Raw genomic sequence first — 19,753 nt, forward strand, 5'->3', positions numbered from 1 at the left:
GTTTGTTTCGGTGTTTTTGTTACGCTTTCCTGCCTTTTCCTGTGCTTTTATTGGGAACCAGGGCTGAGAAATCCCAGTGTCTGCCTTTGTCTCCATCTGACCCCGATGCAACTGTGGAGTTAAGCAGAGATCCACCTTTTCCATGCAGCCCAACCAGACTGGATGGAGACATAGGTTGGCAATACCCATCTATCTGCCTGCATGAAAGCTACTGGGGCACCAGGCTGCAGCCCCCCGTGATTCCTTTAAAGGAGGAGCCAAAGCGTGGTGTTTGCAGGTCGGTTATCTTTATTAAATGTACAAATATTGAATAATATAAGGTAATTTTCACATTTGTGCTGCTTGCTCGATGTGCCTGCAATGGCAGCCCTCTGCCACCAGGGGGCGCTGTCCGCCCGCAGCCACCTCTTCCTATGGTGTCTCCCCGTTCCTTTGGGGTCCCCCTGGGTTCCTTTGGGGTCCCTGGATCTTGGTGATCCCCCCCCCGGTTCCTTTGGGGTCCCCTGGTTCCTGGTGCTCCCCCCTGGTTCCTTTGGGGTCCCCTGGTTCCTTTGGGGTCCTCTGGTTCCTGGTGCTCCCCTCGGGTTCTCTTGGGGTCCCTGAATTATGGTGCTTTCCCCAGTTCCTTTGGGATCCCTGGTTCCTTTTGGGTCCCCCCAGTTCCTTTGAGGTTCCTGGTGCACCCCCAGTTCCTTTGGGGTCCCTTGGTTCTCAGTGGACCCCCCCAAGTTTCTTTTGGGTCCTCCCCATTGCTTTGGGATCTTAGATTCCTTTGGGGGTCCCTGAATTGTGGTGGGTTCCCTAGTTCCCTTTGGGATCCCAGATTCCTTTGGGGTCCCCCCAGTTCCCTTGGAGTCCCTGGTTCCTTGGATCCCTTTGGGTTTCCTGGTCAGTTCCTGCTCGCAGCCCCCACTCCTGGAGCTGTTAGTGCATGTGTTGGCTCTCCTGCGTGCAGCACAACAGCCCCATTTCTGCTCCCTGCTGAATGCTGCACAGTTTTCATTTGCAAATAGGACGTGCCCCAAAGCATTCAGCATTTAATGCTTCGTGGGCTTAAAGATGCGTTTACTGAAGAGTGTCCTAAAGAGAATTGGGAAAGAAAATCTCCCCAGAGTGCCCTCATGTGCTTCTGCTTTACCCAAGGAAGCAAAGTAACACTCGGCTCCAAGGGGAGCATTTACAATTGCAGTTGAGCCCCACAACCCTGAAGTCACCGTGCCTGTCTTGCTGATGCTTTGCATGGAGCACAGTCTCCCATCCACGTGTATTTATCTCATTTGTTGTTCTCTAAAGGTTATTTTGGATGGCGTTTCCCACTGTGGGTTGGTCAGAGTGGCTGCAGGGTCAACACACGAGCTCCCATAGCCTGCAGCAGGATGAGAAACGTAATTAATGTGAAGTTGGGAGCTGACCTTTGCAAAAACCATTAAAACTAATGAGTGTTTTTATCTGTTTTACCAGGACTTGACTGCAAGGAAATGAAATTAATTCCTATTGTGGAGCATTCGGTGAAGAGCCGGGGCTTTCATTCTTCATGTTGTGTGTGAGTACAGTCTGTTCTCGTGGCTCTCTCAGGGCTTTGGATGCAGCCATGAGGATCAGGCAGAGCCCCTTATTACGGTGATATCATCCCCATCCATCCCATCCCAGTGCTGTCCCCATGGTCCCCTCTGCACCCCCATCCCCTGTGTATGGGGCAGGACCCTTTCACAGCTGTGGAAGCAGCTGTGCCATCTCACGGGGCTCGTGGGAACGTGTGCTCCAAGCAAGGGCTGTGAGCAGAGCTTGGAGGGGCTGCCTGGGGTCCCTGGGGCACACACTGCCCATTCCCAGTGCTTTCCCACGCTGCTCCCCCCCCTGCAATGAGGCAGCTGTGTGCGGGAGGATGAGGCCGTGCCTGGCCCTGTCCCAGCACATGGGATATAGGGGATGGGAAAGCTCCACGTCCTTCACAGGCGCTGTGCTCAGCAGAGCATCCCCTGAATTCATCCCCAGGGCTGATGGGAGCTGATGGCTGCCCCCTCCCTGAGCTCACGTGGAGCAGCTTTGCTTCTTCCCATGTTATCCAGAAGAGCCCAAGACTGCTCGCAGTGGCCCCATGGGCGTGATGGATGCTGAAACAGACTGAGGGCAAATGCTGGGACCTGGTGCATGAAAATGCCCAGCAGTAAAAGCAGAACTCAGCCGAGCTCAGTGCCTCTGGGGTTTTCTGGGAGCTGGGTTTGAGTCGGTTCCCAGCAAAGCTTTGTGGTGGTTCAGCAGCAATCACCTGCAAACCCACCTCCCTGCCAGTGCATGGGGCAGCACCAGGAACAGCCTAATTAGCAGCCAGGCCAGGAGCTGTGCTGCTGTGGCTGCTCCAGGCCAGGCTCTCCTGCCTTTAGACCAGCTCAGTGCTGCACAGGGAGCAGCATTTGTGCATCAGCAGGCACAGAGCATGGAATGACGTCCCCATGTCTGCAGGGTCCTGCAGCCTCCATCCCTGACCCAAAGGGCTGCCCTCCAGGAGAGCAGCAGTCAAGGAAGAGGCAATGATTTGTCAGAGGTTTGGAGCTGCAGTTACAGCCCAGTGCCCTGAGTGCTGCTGCCTCAGCCACAGCAGCTCCCAGCACAGTGCTGTGTTTGCACACCAGTGACATTTTCTTTGGGTGGTACCAGCATTCAAGGCCAAAAGCCTCTCCTTTAATCGCAGGGCGAACAAGGAGCCCGTTGTGCTGGGGGTTCTCTGGCCTCATGCAGTGGGGCAGTGGCAGCTGTGGGCTGCACATTGAGGCACAAAGGAGAAATTCATGGGGCCAAGCACACACTGCACGCGTTATGGGGCAGCTCCGGGCTGCTCCCCAACAAAGCGCTGCCTTCAGCCCCTACAAGAGGGGAGGAGGATGCCCCATGTGGGCACAAATCGTCCCACAAACCAGCTCCAGGTGTGCACCTTTACGCAGCCTTTCCTATCCCATTGTGTGTGGCTGTATCCTTTGGAGGGCTGCAGGCTCCCTGCATCACACTATCTTCGTTTCACTTCAGGAATGGGAAGTGCCACAGCTTCAATTCAGGGCTCACTGGGGCTGGAGCACTGTATGCTGAGAGCTGCAGCTATTCAGGAGTCCCTTTGGGCCAGTCCTGTGTTATAGATGCTGCTGGAAACCAGGGAGGACCAACACTGGCTGTTCCACTTCCTCTTCCTTCACATCCCTCCCAGCTCTTGCTCACTGCTCTCAGTGCAGATGCTCTATGGAAAGCAGAAGAAATGGGGGGTGGTGGTGGGGGTTATTTTTAGAAGCTGCAAAAGGAATTCAACCCAAGGCAAATGCAATTACTTCAGGTTGCAAAGCAGGCTTCTGAGCAGCGAGAATGATCTTTTAAATAGCAACTGGCCTAAAATCAATGCCACGAAGCCATCGTGCAATGAGAGCATCGTTTAACCATTTGAGGAGCCAAATGGGGCAGGGGGAGGATGGACAGTGCTGGCTGCTGCATAAACCCTGCTGGCAGCCCATGGTGTGCTGTGTCCCACCCCAGGAGTGGGGCAGAACCCTGTGCTGCTCTCAGCCTATATGCTGTGCTGCCCCCAGGGCACATTTCTGCTGCAGGGCTCTCCCTGATGCTATTCCTGGACCACTTTTAAGGCCCTTATGGCCCCAGAGCTGCTGCTGGGCTGTTCTGGAGTGGGGATGGAGGGGGGGGGTGGGAGGGCTCCATGTTGTGAGCTTGCACTGAATGAGAGACTGAGCTCCATCTCTGCTCTGCCTGAGTGAGCACAGAAGGACTGGAGCAGACGATTGAAACAATGAATAAAGTGGCACAGAGGTCCATAAAATGATGTTCCTACATTCGCCCCCCCAACAAGTGCCACGCGCCCCACTCATGGCAACAGCCCAGTCTTGCTTAATCATCCCATTGTTTCTTTATACCATTAATTAAACATTCCTCTGGGATCGTTGGAACTTAATTAAATCAGGATCTTACAAAAGCGGGTGAAGAATCCAAGCAAGTGTGGGCTGGGGTTGCGTGGCCTGATTTTACCCATCTTCAACAAAGCCACACGTGGATGGAGAAATGGGGCCATCTGATGGAGCTGCTGTGCTCCATGGAGCCCTGGGGATGGCTGAAGGGCTGCAGAGCTTCCATCCATAGCAGGAAGAGTTGGGCACATTGTTCCCAGCTGAGATCCGTGCACCCTACAGCGATGGGCTGCGAATTACTTCCCAAATTATATGAGTAATTACAATCAATGAGAGGGTATCCTGTTAAATAACGTGATTAGGTGAGCGCGGTCGTGTTGGTGTTCTCCTGCCTGCAGACAGTTTTAACCCTTTCCTCACTGTCTTTGCCCAAGAAGGGGGGGACGCTGTGTGGGGTTGTGCCCAGCTCTGCTCCCATGGTGTGGGATTCCATAGGGTCAGCACTGGGATCCCATAGGGAAGAATGGTTTGACATGGGGATTTACCCAGGGCTGGGGCTGCCCCAGTGCAGAGCTCCTCACCTCTACCTTGGGAGCCACTGGGACAGCCAATTAGTGAGCGTGCCAGGATTAATTAGTGTCAGTGTTTGGAACCAGAGGGCTCAGAGTAAATGTACGCCTTCAATTCCACAGCCATTGTAGGTTTACTTTGCTGTCTTAATTTCAGAGGGAGCTCAATAGTATTAGGATGCTGAGTGCTAAGAGTATGTTTTGTCCTAATCCTGCTTGTTTCGGGGCAGGGAATGAAGCCTCGGCCCATTAGGAGATACACAAAGATCTCTGCTCCTACGCGGCTGCTCTTAATTCCACAGGGCTCTGGGAAGGTGAAGGCATTTGGTCAAGACAACTCTCACTGCAGGGCTGGGATCCACATGATTATTTTACAGTATCATGTCCATGACTTCGCTGTCTCCCAAAGGAAGCACAGAGAAGTCCTGAGATCAGTGCTTATTTTTCCAGCTGCAGCACAAAGGGAGCTGCGAATCCTTGTGTTCTGTTCTTATTTTAAGCTTGTTTGTGATTTTCCGAGGTAGCGAATTGTTGAGAAGGAGCGTCACATCAAATTACAGTTGTCACATTAAATCATACGATGGCAAAAGAAAGAACCTGAACCCCTGCTGGGAACATAATCCCCTCCGGTAAGAGATACAGGGAAGCGTTACCTTTGACATGCTGCAGCACTGACAGGTTGGTCCAGGGAGACCAAAGCGTGGACAGCAGGAGCAAAGCAGCAGCTCAACAGCAGCTCATGGCACAGGAGCAACAATCCCAGCCAGGGCCTGAACCTCTGATTAATCAGCTGAGGCAAATGTGGGGTCAGCTGTGGGAGCACAGGTGAGAGTAATGGAGCTGTGCTCCTGGATGGGGTGGAGCTCGACTCCATCTCTAGACCTTATTTAAGGGCTGACCACCACTAAGGCAGCATCTCTTGGAGATGGCTTCCTGGTGGAGATTGCTTCAGTGTTTCCCAGTGAAGACATCCATATCGGTGAGTTTTCCGTATAAATAACCTTTTGAATATCCGTTACCATCTTGGTATCGTTCAACCATACAGATGGGGGTGAGCAGAGAGCGCAAAGATCCTCTGCTGGATTCTTTTTGGTCCAGAAGACCTGGTGGGTTTAATTCAGAGAGCAGAAAACTTGGTACAAAAGTGGCCCTGATTCATTTCCACACATTAACATGCGTGCATTCAGCTCAGGCAGCTGCATGCATAAACGCCTGGCGAGCTGCCTCCGGGTGCAACCTCTCTGTAATGGGGCTGGAATGGAATGAAAAGAGGAGGACGGGGAGAGCTGCAGCTGCACAGCACTGCTGCCATCACTGCAGCCAATGCTGCTGTCACTGTGTTGGGGGTGACCTGGGACCTCGATTCTGCCTTCAGATGGGGCTGCTGTAACGTCCTCTATCTGGAGCAGATATGAAGTGTTCTGCAATGCTCCTCCTGAAGTACACAGGCACCTTCAGGCTCAGCAGGTTGCTATAGACTTCAGAGGGCAGAAATACTGCTATGGTAGGGAGGAAGGAAGGCACTGCTCTGCTGTGAGCTGCTGATTCCCCTCCTGGCACCTCCCCTCTCCATGCATCCTCCGGGGCCCCAGCTCCAGCTTTCACCTGTCACAGTCAGAGCAAAGGGACTAATTAAAACTGACAGCACATCGCATTCGTTAGTTCTGGGTTCCAAATGTCACACTGCCAGCACCAGCCTGGTGGTGTGAGCACAGGGAGGCCCCTGGGAGGGCCCATCTCACATGAACACTAATGGGTCTGGTGCCCACGTTGGGGTCCAGCACTCATAACACTGGGAGTTGTGGTTCTGAGCTGCCTTTTAGCCTCTGCCTGGGGATTGATTTCTCCCTTCTGCTTGGTGAAGGCCAACAAACCTGAGCAGAGAACCACAAAGGCTGCAGGAAGGGATGGGAGTGGGCAGCTGGACCATCCCCAGGTTAATCCAAGGGCAAAGCCTCATCCCCTGCAGCTGAGTGGGGACAGCACAGCTCCCAGCTGAGGGATATTAGTGCCAGAAAGTGGTCTGTATGTGTTCTGTGAGACCAGCACAGGCTGCCTGCCAGCTGGAGAGAGCTCCAGTACTTGATTAGAAATGCCACGTGGGTACAATAAACAAAAGGGAAGATAAACATACCCTCATCTGCGGAGACACGGGTGTTAAAGCGTTGGTTCAGTTCTTGGGAGCTCTGCTTAAAGGGGGAGAAGGGATTCTGCTGATGGTCAGTAACTCAGTGAAGGTGGTGGGGAATGTGTTGTGGTAGCAGAGCACAGAGCAACACTGGGCTGTGAAGGGTGTGGATGTGACAATTGGTTTCTTGTCTCATACCAGACTCAATATGAGGGGAACTGATTGTTTAATTTGCTCTGTGTGCACTTTCTGGTTAGTGGGGCACAGCAGTGTAGAAGTGGGGGGAGTCAGAAGGCAATACCTGTGTTTGCCTTCCTCTTGCCCAGCGTCAGCCCATCCCGTTGTCAGAAGAACAAGCTGTGAAATGCTTTTGAAAATAGGGTTTTTTTTAATTACAGGCACATTTGTGTGCCTTCTGGAGGCCATCTGACTGTGTGAAGCACACTGTGAGCATCAGTGCTGAATGGGATGGGAGAGCATGGAAGCAAAGCAAGGAGCAGCCCTGGGAATCAGGGCACCAGATGGGAGAGCCCACAGCTCTGCACACAGTGAACTGGGACAGACATAAACACTGCCCAGGGCCCATGGCACAAGCAGCAATTGGCTGTGCTGGGCATCAATGGGGGTCTGTGGGCATCAGATATGGGTAGTGATGGGCAGCACTGAGTAGTGCTGGGCATTAATGGGAGTCAATGGGCATCAGTGGACATCAATGGGCAGAGCTGGGCAGTGCTGCTGCCTCATTAACCCCCACTGTCTGAATGTTATTGGTGTCAAATTCCCTCTGATCCTCTCTGGGCTTTGCACGGCCCCAAGAACTGAGATTTCTAATAAATCCAAACTCCTGTGCTTCATTTTCAAGCGCTGCCATCCACAGGGCAGGCTGACAGGGGAACGTGGTTCTTTAATTACCACACAGGGTTTGGTATTAATCGCACCTATCAAAGATGCAGAACACGGCTAGGACCTCATTAAAGACTGTCATCGTGCTAATTAGGTAGGTCTCATACTTAATAACAGGGAACTATTTCATGGCAGTTTCATGGGGAGGGGGGGGAAAAGAGGAGAAAAAGCCATTATCATTTCGGGAAAAGTCCCTGGAGAAGTAAAATGGTAATTCACAAATCCTCCCCACATCTATTAGCAAATCCTGCTCCGGAGACAAAAAGGGGTAGGGCGTCTGGCTCGGCTGATAGTCCTTATTGTCTGAATGCCTCTTAAGGAATATTAATTAAATATATATATATATTTCTCCCAAGGATGTGGAGATGCAGCTACTGGGTGATTTTCAAGTGGCTGTTTGAAGGCTGGATTGCTTGTCAATGTAAACACCCCAGAAAATCCTACTGCTGTGCAAAATACCCTTTGGATGTGTATAAAGGCAGCAGGAGCAGTGCTGGGAGTGGGGTGGGCTGCCTGCACAGCCAAGGAAAGGGGGAAGTTTGGTTCTTGGTGCTGGAAGGAGCCGTTGTGCTGCATTCTGCTGTTTGGTGTTGTTGCTGCTTATAGAAAGCTCCTTCTCTTTGCTGGTGGGAAAGGATTGGAGGGGACCAAGGGTGGGGGGGCATCTGTAATAAACAGGAAGGGCTGCTGATAAATAAGATACTGAAAAGCAGCTTTTCAGCATTCAGAGAAATGGGAGAGAAAACAATCAGCCCTAAAGCCTGTGAGGAAGGAAAACAAAAGCTGCTTGCAACTCAGGTTCCTGAAAAAGTGCTGAGCAGCGCTGGCAGATGCTGACCCGCTCTTCTCTCCTTGTATGGGCAGAAGCAGGGCTTGCCTTGTGCCTATATTTAATTTCTAAGGGGGGGCAGGGGGGAATATTTCTCCCTCCATGCCTCTGCTCCATCAGCCCTTGTGTCCAGGGCTGAGGCTGAAAGAGTCGCATGTTTGAAAGACCAAACGCTGCTGCTCACACTCCTAAACTTGGAGTGACCACAACAGGTTTTTGCAACCCAACACCACAGAACTCAGACACGTGCTGAGCCCTGCAGCCCCTCAGGATGTATCCCCTGGTGGGATGAGACCTGAAGACACACACATGAGCTGGGGTTTGGGTCTGGGGGCTGAGGTTGACATGCACAGTTTGGACACCAACACCACGATACGGAGCGCTCTGTGTAGGGATGATGCTGTTTTATTGGTTGCTCTTGGAGAGCGGGATGCTGAAGAACTTGGTTCTTTCAGGACGGGGTTTGTACACCACAGCATAAGAAACAAAACCATCACAAAGGTCTCTTGCAAAATTGTGTCACAGTGCAACAAGAAACATCCGTGGTAACGTTGTGTTGAGTCTCAGTGTGACCCCCTGGGAGAAGAGTGTGGGGAAAGAGGCGAAGCTGCTGAAACAGGCTGATGTCACAGTGCTCTGAGCATGAACCTCATCCTGCTGCTCTGTCTGCAGGGAAAGGAGAGTGGGAGAAACAGCTGAAATGCAGCAATGTTGGGATCCAACACCTGCAGTGGGCGACTGTCCGAGTAAAGCTGCCTTCTGAATTCAGGATTTGCCTTCCTTTTAAAGAAGTCTTTTGGGGTCACTGTTGAAATTGCCAGGCTCGTAACCCAGTTTGAAGTGCACGCAAGCAGGAGAAGATTTTCCTTATAAAACTATATGTATATTTGCACACTCATACACACACACACACACACAGTGAACTTTGTGCTGCAGCTGCTTCATCCAGAGGTGACCCACATCTGCAGGCTCCGGGAGCTGGTTCACCCCAAAAGCTGCCAAAGAAGCCAATGGTTTCCACAAACAGCCCCTGAGGGCTCCCATGGGGCTGAACCAGCAGAGATTCCACATGTTGATGGCTGAAGCTACAGCTCACTCCACAGGGAGCTCTACCTGCTTGGTCTTGGCAGAGCACAACATATGGTCCCTGGTTTGGAAGATGCTTGGGGGAGCCACCAACCAACTCAGACCCAAACAGCTGTATTGATATCAAACCCGGACTGGGTGTAGTCTATGGTGTCATGGACTTTCTTGGTGCCCATTTTGGCTTTCTCGATATGGCTTTCCACTTTTGGGCACCTCTCCGCTTTGCTGTGATGGTTCTGGATGTTCCCATGAAGAGGGAAGTAAAATGTCCCCTTGAGTTTGTTTGTCTTTTTAGGTCTCTTGGAAATCTCAGGCTGCTTGTCTTCAGGTGGCAGCCAGCAAGGTTTCTCCTTGAGAAGCCGATCCCGGTCTGGTCGAACACTCCTTAGGAACTTCTTGAAGATGTTGGCTGTGAGGGAGAACTTCCTGCACAGCTCCTGGGACCTGCCAGCAGACAGCGATGCTTCGCTCTTCTCCCCTTTCTTATCCAACTCAGGCAGGTCCAACCAGTTCCCAACCAGGTCTGCGAAGATGTTATCCCCCAGGACCAGGGGCTGCCTGTTTCTGCTCTGGGACATGAGGGAGGACGTCCAGTCACTGCTGTCATCACACACTGGCCATCCCCCAGCCGTGCCCTGGCTGCTGCACTCAGATGTCCTGCGATGTGCACGCTCTGTTCTGGATGGAGCTGGGGAAGGTCCCTTGGAGCAGAATCTCTCCTGGATGCGGGAGGAGGAAGAGGAGGAGGAAGAGGGGATGTCTCCATGGTGGCTGCTCTCTGGGAGCGAGGTGGGATGGGGCAATGCTGGCATGGAGCAGGTGAAGGATGAAGGGCTGCAGCCCCCAGCCCCTGCCCTGCTCTGCGGCCGCTCCTCCAGCCCCGCTGTTCCTCCCTGACAGTGCAGGTGCTGCTCAGGGATGGGTCCTCGGCCCCCTGAGATCTCCAGCTGCTCCAGAGCTGCCTGGACCTGGAGCAGCTTCAGCTCCTGCAGTGCACCCATCATGCAGTTCATCTGCTGGTGCAGCCCGTCGCCCACCTCCTTCATGGACAGCTGCGGGGAAGAAGCAAGCACCGGTCAGTGGGAGCCCCAAAAAGCAGCAGAGCTCCCTCCCCTCCCCTCATCCAAACACGGCACGGAACGGCCATCGGATACGTCTCAAATTCTCCAGGGATTTGAAACAGTTTAAAAATAAGTCTGACCCTCTGGAAACAAGAGAAGCTGACAGAAGAAGCGGGGTGTTGTGACCTGACAACAAAAACAAATAGTTGGAGATGGCAGGAATCGCCTGGCAGAGCCCCAAGGCACAGGGCTGGGAGCAGCCGGGCTGCCTGCAGCTGGAGCCTTCACTGCTGCTTTTGTTTGCTCTGCACTGTGCAGAGAACAAACGGAAATCAGGAGTGGGAATAATGAGACTGCGCCTTCCCCTGAGAACTGTTTCTATACCCGAAGTGCTAACAGTAAATGAAACCCCAGCGAGGATCACACATTGCTATAGAATCCCTATTCAGAGCCCAACTCTCTCCTTACAGGCACTTCATACTGGAGGACAAAGAAACATCAACTCACTCCAAATTTCAGAGGTAACATCGAACAAACTCCAAACTCACTTCCAAGCAGGCAGCAATCTCTGCTTCCCATGCTAAAAGCATTAGCAGCAGCTCTGTTTTATCCCTGAAATTTGCCATAATGGCTTAACTTCCCACATTAGGCTTGAGAAACTCTGCAGCTTCTACATTCCCATCTTCTTCTGCTCCGTTGCTTTCTCTTTAGGTGGGATCCGGATCACGTTCCCAAAGCTGAGCCATAAAACAAATGGGCGATACTTTCCAACAGCTGCCACTTCAGGGAGGGGATGGGAAGGAGAGGGAGAGCAGCAGGGGATGGGGCTGGAGGTGCAGCATGGTATATCCATGCAAGGTGGTTTGCAGAGCAGATTAGCGCTGTCTAGGAAAAGCTTTAGCCTACGCTGCCAGAAACAAACCCTTTGAAAGGCTCACTGCATTTCTTTTCTGTGTAGCCACAGATCTTTCAGGTTTAAGGTAAAGGACAGCTGTGCCTTTTGTTCAGCTTTGGCTTTTTACCTCTCCTTTGCTTTTGCTAAATGAATTCAATTCTTTGCTCCATTTCCATTTCTGTACCCAAACCTGAGCTTTATGCCAGAGCAGACACCCAAAGCTTTGCTCTTTTGCAACAACCCAAGTCCAAAAGCAACAAGCTCCACCAACCTCTACCTGCACTTCACAACCCAGAGCCAAAACCAAGCCAGCAGACTGCAGTGATTTCCCAAATCCTCCCTCCCAAGAAACTCAGTTATCACTCAGAACAAATGAGCTGCCCATGAAGACCCAGAGAAGCTCTCAACCTCCCATTTACTACCAAGAGTCCCCAACTACCTCATTGTTTAACCCCAGCAAATAAACCTCTACTTCTGCAGATATGCAAATAGTGCCCCACTTCCAGACTACCAGCACTCGGGTTACCAGCACAAAAGCTGAGGCCATATGTTCTACAAGCCTCAGACGAAACTATCACCTTACCTCTCCAGATTTGCTGTAATGCTTCTCGTCCTAACCTTTCTCGCCTTATTAATGGAAGTCTGTTTTATCTGGGGCTTTGCAAAAAGCTGGATTTGGAGCTGGCCTGGCCCCCCATTGGCTGCCTCTCATCAAATCCCCTGCAGGCACCACGGCGCTGAGTGACAAGGGTCCTTGGTAATGACTGGGCTGAGCAAACCCCAGCATATGCTGGCCGGCTCTACTGCTCACCTCATTGATTCAATTAACTCCCCCATGATGGGTGGTATCATTACAATGCATGCCTCATCCGGAGAGGCTTTATTAATATTTCATGGGGCAGCATTTGTCATCCGTGTGATCGTTTCTTGCAGATGGACTCAGGATCTGAGTCCCAGAGCCCCGTTCCAGCACTCCCCTCATCCAAGCAAAGAATCCAATGCCAGCCTAGGGAGTGTGAGCCCCTGGAGAAGCCAAGCTGCCCTTTTCCTTTACATTGATGCTCTCCCATGAAGGGCGCTGAGGTTTGGATGCTGATTTTGGGGATGGCTGCAGTGTCCCCCCTGGGAAAAGGAGCTGATCCCACTTTCACTAAAAGGGTTTCAAAGGCTCCAAGGCTTTTAACTCTGCTCACAAACACTGCTGAAGGTTCAGGTTGTGGAAGTTGGTAAGACAACAAACCCCAATCCTACAGAAGCCTGCACTATCTAATGCTGCTCGCAGTGCAGAATCAGCCTTGAATGAGACCCAGCCCAAGTGAAGTCACCGACTGGAGATCGTTTTGCAGGGCCTTGGATCCCATCCACTTGTAATTACTCTGCGGTAATTAAGAGTACGCACCCTGGAGAGAGAATTCTGGGGAGAAAAGTTTCTTCCCTCATGCCTAACAGCCATTCCCTCCCCATTGCCAAGTGGATCTCACCTCCCCAGGTTCTCACTTTGCAGCTCTCTGGGCTTTAAGCAGCAAAAACAGAAACACCTCCATCAGAACATAGAGCACAGTGCTGGCCATGGGATGACATTAAGTGACCTGGGATGCTGGTTGTGCAGTGACACAGTGGGAAGGATGTTGGGAACACAGGACTGAGAACAGATCCTGCACGTGGAAGGAACTGAAGTGCAACATGAGACAGAGTGTGAGCGTGGCACAAACCCCATAGAACCCTCAACTGGCACAGAGCCCCCGAATGCACTCACAGAGGTTATGCAAGTGGCTTTATGTAACCCAGCCACTGTGGGCAGCAGGAGATGTTCCGCCTTGTGCTCCTGTGAGCTTCAAATCCCAGCCAGAGCGCAGGGGAAGGGGCTGCAAAGCTTCACCTCTGCTTCCAACAGCAGACAGATGGGAACTACGACAGCTCATGGGGATCTGAATTTGTCATTTAAAGCTGGATGCCTCAAAGTTGGGTTCAACAAATAGGCTGGATGTGGCTCTGGGCAGCCTGGTTTGGTGGTTGGTGACCCTGCACACAGCAGGGGGTTGGAACTGGATGAGTATTTTGGTCCTTTGCAACCCAGACCATTCTATGATCCCAAATCCAATGAGTGCCTGCTCAGTCCTTCTATGCACTGCCTGACAAGGGCTGCAGCTGAGGCGGAACCAGGGCAGAAGGGCTCTGAGCACGGCTGTGTAATGAGGAGGAAGACAGATGTCCGGCTCTGAGGTAAAAGCAACGCAACAGGAGGAAGCTATTCCTGAGAAGACAGGAAAGAGCAAACGGCAAATAGCAGCTTGTAATAATAGGGCTGATAGGCAACAGAACCAGACAGAAACAATTGGTATTTAGAAGGGGTGACCTAATGGAGACCAAAATGATTTCAGAAGTGCTGAGCTGATCACATTGTTTCCGTTTCTGTTTGGGTCGTTGTGATTAATCTCCTGTCCCAGCTCAGGTCTGTGCTGCATAGGGAGCTTCCCTCCAGCTGTGCTCTCTGGATGCTACAGCCTGCGGTGTTCTGCCTGTCCTTGAATTTCTTCACATGGATTTCAAGCCATCTTAAGCTCTTTTCCTTCCATTAGGGTGTTAACCATGAGCGTGCATCTAAAAGAGGAAGGATGCTGAAACTCTACCAAAGGTTTTCCCAGGAGGTTGAACAGATCTCAAGCAGATGTTAGCCATGGAAGACATGGTTCACAGCACTTAGCTGTCTTCCTTACTCTGCTTCCATCCATTCAATTGCAACCACGATTTGTAACCGCATTTTGCAGCCCAGCAGTCTCCCACAGCTGACCCTACACTTGCCTCAGCTGATTAATCAGAGGTTCAGGCTGTGATTACCAGTTTCCCATACAACCACTCTTTCTAAGAAGAAACGTTTCCTAATATCCAATCTGAACCTCTCCTGGCACAACTTGAGGCCGTCACCTCCCATCCTGTTGCTGTTAAATAGGACCAGTGTCCTTCCCTGTGCCCAGCTGGTTGGTGGTGCCCACACCCCAGTTAAATGCTCACAGATTGCTGCTGAGAGACAACACGCAGCAGCTCAGAAAGCTGAGATACTTCTGTGCCTCAGGAGGATCTTTGCAGACTCAGAGTCTGGCTGCTAGTCTTTCGGTATTTAGCTTAATTGCATTAATGGAAGTTGCATAAGCGCTGTGGCAGGTTTTCATGACTGCCATATGAAGGACAGATGCCAGAAGGAGTGGCAGAGCATGACGTACCCCATGTCAGCCCTACAAACTAGAAGAGGGGAACAAAGTCTCTGTATCTTATATCCAGAAGCTGAAGGGCTGTGAATGGACCCAGGGGGTGCTGAGCTGCTCCTGAAGTCAATGCCAGCACTGAGAAGGAGCCACAGTGTCAGGAATGGCTGCAGCTCCACGCTGGGCTCACGTGTGGCTGTGATGAATGGCTGTGTCAGCTGAGCTGTGCCTGGCTTCCCAGCGCCTGTGAGTGGAAGCTTCTGAATGAATTCCAATCAAAGGGACACCACACATGCCAGAAACTATCGCCTTACAATGGAAAACATGCAATAGGAATATGAGCCTTCTCATTGACTGAAATGGGCCACGTTTATCTTCAGGAGCTGTTGTGAGAAGCCTGGGGGGCATTCCCAGAGCCTGACACCAAGGCTGGGTTTGCATGCCTGGACCCATGCTGCTCTGTGCCCTGTCTGGCAAAGGGCTGTGTGAGCTCAGCATACAGCTGTGCTGGGATATCCAGGCACAGCATCCTCAACCAGGCACACAGGTCAGGAGGCCTCACATCTCCGCCTTGTGCTGCCCAGCCCCAGCAAGGCTGGCTTTACACAGCCCCCCTCCCCTGACCAGATCAGCTCCTGCACACATTGCATATCTCTGCTTCTCAACTCAGGGTGATGCTCTCTGACCAGGCTCCCATTCAGCTGCTCAGAAAGCAGCTGTTGTCTCTATCTGGCAGCACAAACAATCCGAATCCTTCCCACATGAATCTTGGTTCTGGTGCATTTAATATTTGGAGGCAAAACCTGCCATGTAATGTAGAATGTGGCAGGAAGGCAGGGTCAGGAGGCTCCATTCCCACTCACCATTGAGCGCAGATGGCCCCAGCTGTCTCTTGCCCTGCTAGCCGGCCTTTAAAGAAACATTAATCTATTTTAATTCCAGGTTTAATTCCAGTATTGATTCTTAAAAGCTATTATTGCTGAGGTTATCACTTACAGTTATGTTAATTAATACAGACCTCCTCCCTTCAGTAAATCACTGCTCGCTGGCATGGCTGATGACAGCAGTGCTTTCAGAGCACCCTGGCACTGCTGTGCTCTGAGCAGCACCGAGCTGGGAATTTCAGGCTGAAATAAGTTTTCAAAGTGACAATAGTTTGGCTAATAATGGCATGTATGTATTGCTACAGTGTTATTCTAGGCACGTTCTTTTGGAAGCTACTCATTTAATCCACCTTTCAGCTTTTAAAGACCTTCCAGGCTACAATGTGTTGAGGCTCCGGAGCTGCCCGCAGCACAGCTGGACCTTGGCACGTCTCTCTATTGACTCAGCAGTGTTGCTTATATACATGAAATGCTTCCTGTAAGGATAGGAACACCGTGCGTGATCCTCTGCTCCAGAACTCCATCCAAAATCACCATCCTGTTAAACCCTACACCAGAAACTTCTCCTACCCGTTTTGCTTTGCCTCGTCTTCCCCTTTTGTTCTCATTATCTATTTATTAGATGGCTGCATTGCTCCCTAAACCTCCGAAGACGATTCCCAACGCTGCTCCATCCCCAGCAAAGCCCCGCACACCAACAATGCAGACAAGCCCCTGCAAGTTCTGCCAGCGAGCTCACAATCCGAATCCGAGCGAGAAAACAGCGCTGATCGACGACAAAGGCTTCCCCATTCAAGAAGAGGCATCTTCCCAAAGGTCCGACGCTGACAACCTCACTCTTTCTTCGCATCATATCGATCCCTACGAACTTACTCTTATCGCACGCTCCCACAAACGCTCTTTTCATTCCCGATCTTCGCTGACAGCCGCTTCTTTTCCTTTTTAAAGCGCCCGCTCGCCCCTCGACCCTCCAGCTGCGTCCAGCCCCCCCTGCCCCGCATGCCCCCGCATCGCCCCCCGCCCGCTGCCCCCTACCAGCTCCTGCTTCAGCCGCCGCAGGTGCTGCTCCATGGCCGGGCTCAGTGCGGCCCCTCCATGCGCTGAGCCTCGCTCCGCCTGCACACAGCGGGGAGGGGAGGAGAAGGGAGAGAAAGGGAGGGGGGTCCCGGTGCTGCCCGCCCCGCTGGGCGGCCCCAACCTGAGCGGGCACAGAGAGACGGGGCGGCCCCGCATCCCCTCTGTTGGCATTGGGTCCGGGTGGTGCGGGGATGGGAGATCAGATAGTGGGAGGGGGATGCGCTGAGGGGTTGCCCAGAGACCCATCCCACCTTCAGTGCTCAGAACTGCTCCTTGTCCTGGGAGAGAACTGCGCTTTGCTGTGCGGGGTATCGCCGGTCGCATCCCTGTTCGGACACGGGAGCCAGGAAACACCTCTATCATAGTATCACAGTCTCGTGCGGGTTGGAAGGGACCTTAGAGATCATCGAGCCGGGCTTTGGCTGCTGCACTCAATTTGGAAGGCTTTGATTTTTTCTCTTTTTCCAACCTTTCTCATGTATTTTTATGTAGGTATTAATTGCTTTCCTCTCCTGTGCACTATGAGTCGTCGGAGTAATAAACGCTGAGATCCCTGTGCTGGCTTAACAAGGCTTGTGTGAATCACTCTGCAGTGGGAAAGAACTTGATGGAATGAGTGATACTGCTCTCACGTCTGGGGTGGGAGACAATTACTTGCTTTCTGCTGTAAATGTCAGCACTGTCAAAGAGCGACTGCAGCCTTTGCTCTTCGGGTCTTTAATTCTTTTGAAGGAAAACATTTTTTATCCTTAGTGACATTTTTGTTTGTAGAAGTCAGCCTCGGTGCTTCTGAAAGCTGACCTTTGTGTCAAAACCCAGCTTAAATCACAAGCTGGTGTTCTGGGCTTCCATGTATGTTTGGGAAATGCTTAGGAGTTCACATTTGCTGATCCTTCCAGCATCTCTCCCATCGCTGTTCAAGATTCCCAACCTCTTTCTGCATGATTTCCATGTCTTGCAAAAGAAAGGAGGCACAAAACTTGCTCCTCTTTCCAAGGTTTTATAGAATGTGAGGCAACAAAGATATAAATGTATTAAAGAAATGGCCTTATCAAAAAGTTAATTGCTTCTAACAGCACGTTGGGAGGTGAGCAGGACACCTGCCAGGCCTGATCTTCCCTAAGGTCTCAGCCAACTGGCCCAGCCATCACCTTCTCTTGCAGTCTGGCTGGGTTCATTGGCCAGCTGGATGCTCCCCACAGCCCAGGGCTGGGGGATGTTGCTCCCCTGCTTATCCATGCATGTCAAGTGTCATATGGCAGCTCTGAACAGCCAGTCAGTGGTAGAAAATCAGAAAGATGGCATCGTGTGGAGAACATGGGCTGGAACGCCTGCCTCCACCCATTATTCACGCTACACTGGAAGATCCTCCCTCCTCTTTCTGTGCCTTCCTGAGGGGTCTGTTTGCAGGAGGACCCACAGCCATCAAGAGGGAATGACTTCTGTTCTCTGGGTTAGCTGTGTCTACACAAAGGAGGTTGATGCTGTGCTCTGTGGTTTTGGCATCTTCAAAACCAGCATGAAATCAGATCAGGGATTATCCCAGGCTCTCACCCCACTGTTTCCTTTACAGCAGTTGTTTGTTTATCATTATGTTAAATGGTGCTTTTCCCAGCACTTGGAATATTCCTGTTTAAAACAAGCAAAAAACAGCATACATATAATCACTGGAAGCATTGAATCTAAGTTGAGCAATACTGCATTTTCCAGCCCAGCATCCAGGACCTATTGCACATGTCCATGGCAATGGGCAGATGCTGTGCTCCAGAAAGCTCTGTAACAGTTGTAGGACTTAGCATTGCGATCTGCCAGCAGATGAGCAGCAAAAAGGTTTTAGCTTCTGCTTGGCTCCTGTTTAAGGTCGTTGTTCTGGTCAGTTTTTTAGCCTCTAGGATTGCATATGTCCAGTGAGGCTGATATAGAAAGGAGCAGAATATCCGTGTGCTCCAAACTAAAAGGAACCTGAAAGTGAACAGGAAAATGAAAAGCATTTCCTCAGTGGGATTTCCCCACAGCCCAACATTTGGGTTCTCAGTGGGGACAACACTGCAGGCCCTGCTCCCTTGTGTGAGCAATGAGCAGATGGTGCAGCGTGCTGGAAAATCAGGACTCCAAGAAAGCACAGAGTTGAAAGCAAAACCCCCTTAAGCAGAAAACAATGTGGCTTATTGCAGCATAACATGAAAAACTGAGATCCTTGGGTAAAAAATAGAATATGCCTTCAGAGCTGTACCCACTTACATGAACTGCCTCGTTCCTTCTCTGTTGGAGAACACATCCATCCCTTCACAGTTGAGGGCTTCCTCATCTCATTTGTTGTCTTTCAGTTCATTGATCCAGTGCTTTCACGAGGCTGTTCTTTGTTGAACTAACAACCGTGCTTATCTCTGAATTTTCTTCCAGTTTTACTTTATTGCACACCGAAGGCAAATCTCTTCTTGCTGAGGCTGCAGCGTGACCTAAATTGCATCCATCCATTAAAATCCACTGGGCCATAAGCAGCCAGCCACAAGGTAGGTAAGAATATCAGGTCAGAAACCTGGATTCTGCTTCTATATTTGTGCATTAAGTGGTGAAGTTTCCCCTGTAAACAGAACCATTTATTCCATGGGGTTGTATGCAATCTCTGCACTTGTGGCTCTTGAATCCCTCTCAGGCCCATACCCTGCTATGCCTGCAGCACAGAAGTAAAGGCTCCAGCCCCAGAAACTCCCCAGCCAGCATTGAAGTGTGGGGTAAGTGCCAGGGCAGCAGAACTGCTGCACTCACTGTGCTATCTGGAGCTCCAGAATGGATTACAGCTCGGCTGGCTGCATTTGGGTGACCTGAATCATCTTCATACAAGCTGAAAAATAATTTAGCAAACCTTCGTATAAAAGCTTATCCAAGATTAAAACGAGATGGTATTTATTTATTGCAAACTGTGGGCAGTCATTGTAAACCCCTCACTGCCATAGCTGAAATAGGTTATCTGAGCTGATACTCTGATGGTTTCTTTTGTGTCCCTGTAATGTTGTCATACTTGAAGTGAAATCCTGCATTATACTTGCCTTTCTCTAACAAAAAAGCCCCCAAACTGTTTTTTTTTAAGACACAGGAGGGTTTAGAAGTTCTCATTCAATTGCAGGCCTTGAGTAATAACAAAAAGGTAACGTATATCTGAAACCAAGAGCTTGCTTTGACTTCATTAACTTTCTCCTGTGGGAAAGGATAACA

The 19,753-nt window shown here is 51.1% G+C and overlaps 2 protein-coding genes across 8 annotated transcripts; one reads left to right on the top strand and one right to left on the bottom strand.

Moving 5' to 3' along the window:
• Positions 1-7,469: 7,469 nt before the first annotated feature.
• LOC146754804 (uncharacterized) lies at positions 7,470-19,447 on the top strand. 5 transcript variants are annotated; one of them, XR_014938842.1, is made up of 4 exons: positions 10,547-10,999; positions 16,083-16,276; positions 18,941-19,050; positions 19,194-19,447. XR_014938842.1 is itself a non-coding variant. In XM_085527419.1 (3 exons), the coding sequence occupies exons 1-3, from the start codon at positions 10,691-10,693 to the stop codon at positions 18,993-18,995; spliced, it is 558 nt and encodes a 185-aa protein (XP_085383545.1). In that variant the 5' UTR covers positions 10,547-10,690; the 3' UTR covers positions 18,996-19,447. The 5 variants fall into 5 exon arrangements, 2 of the variants coding, with proteins under 2 accessions (XP_085383545.1, XP_085383544.1); XR_014938844.1 differs by lacking the exons at positions 10,547-10,999; positions 16,083-16,276 and adding an exon at positions 7,470-7,596; XM_085527419.1 differs by having other exon boundaries at positions 18,941-19,447.
• INKA2 (inka box actin regulator 2) lies at positions 8,719-16,584 on the bottom strand. Of its 3 annotated transcripts, none has more exons than XM_015885381.3 (2): positions 16,496-16,584; positions 8,719-10,469 (listed from the first exon to the last, which is right to left on the bottom strand). In XM_015885381.3, the coding sequence occupies exons 1-2, from the start codon at positions 16,529-16,531 to the stop codon at positions 9,516-9,518; spliced, it is 990 nt and encodes a 329-aa protein (XP_015740867.2). In that variant the 5' UTR covers positions 16,532-16,584; the 3' UTR covers positions 8,719-9,515. The 3 variants fall into 3 exon arrangements, with proteins under 3 accessions (XP_015740867.2, XP_032305173.2, XP_085383542.1); XM_032449282.2 differs by lacking the exon at positions 16,496-16,584 and adding an exon at positions 11,957-12,022; XM_085527416.1 differs by lacking the exon at positions 16,496-16,584 and adding an exon at positions 11,027-11,251.
• Positions 19,448-19,753: the final 306 nt, after the last annotated feature.

The sequence above is a fragment of the Coturnix japonica genome, chromosome 38 (genome assembly GCF_054131305.1).
Source record: "Coturnix japonica strain WE chromosome 38, WE-NBRP24, whole genome shotgun sequence".
NCBI classification, from domain to species: domain Eukaryota; kingdom Metazoa; phylum Chordata; class Aves; order Galliformes; family Phasianidae; genus Coturnix; species Coturnix japonica.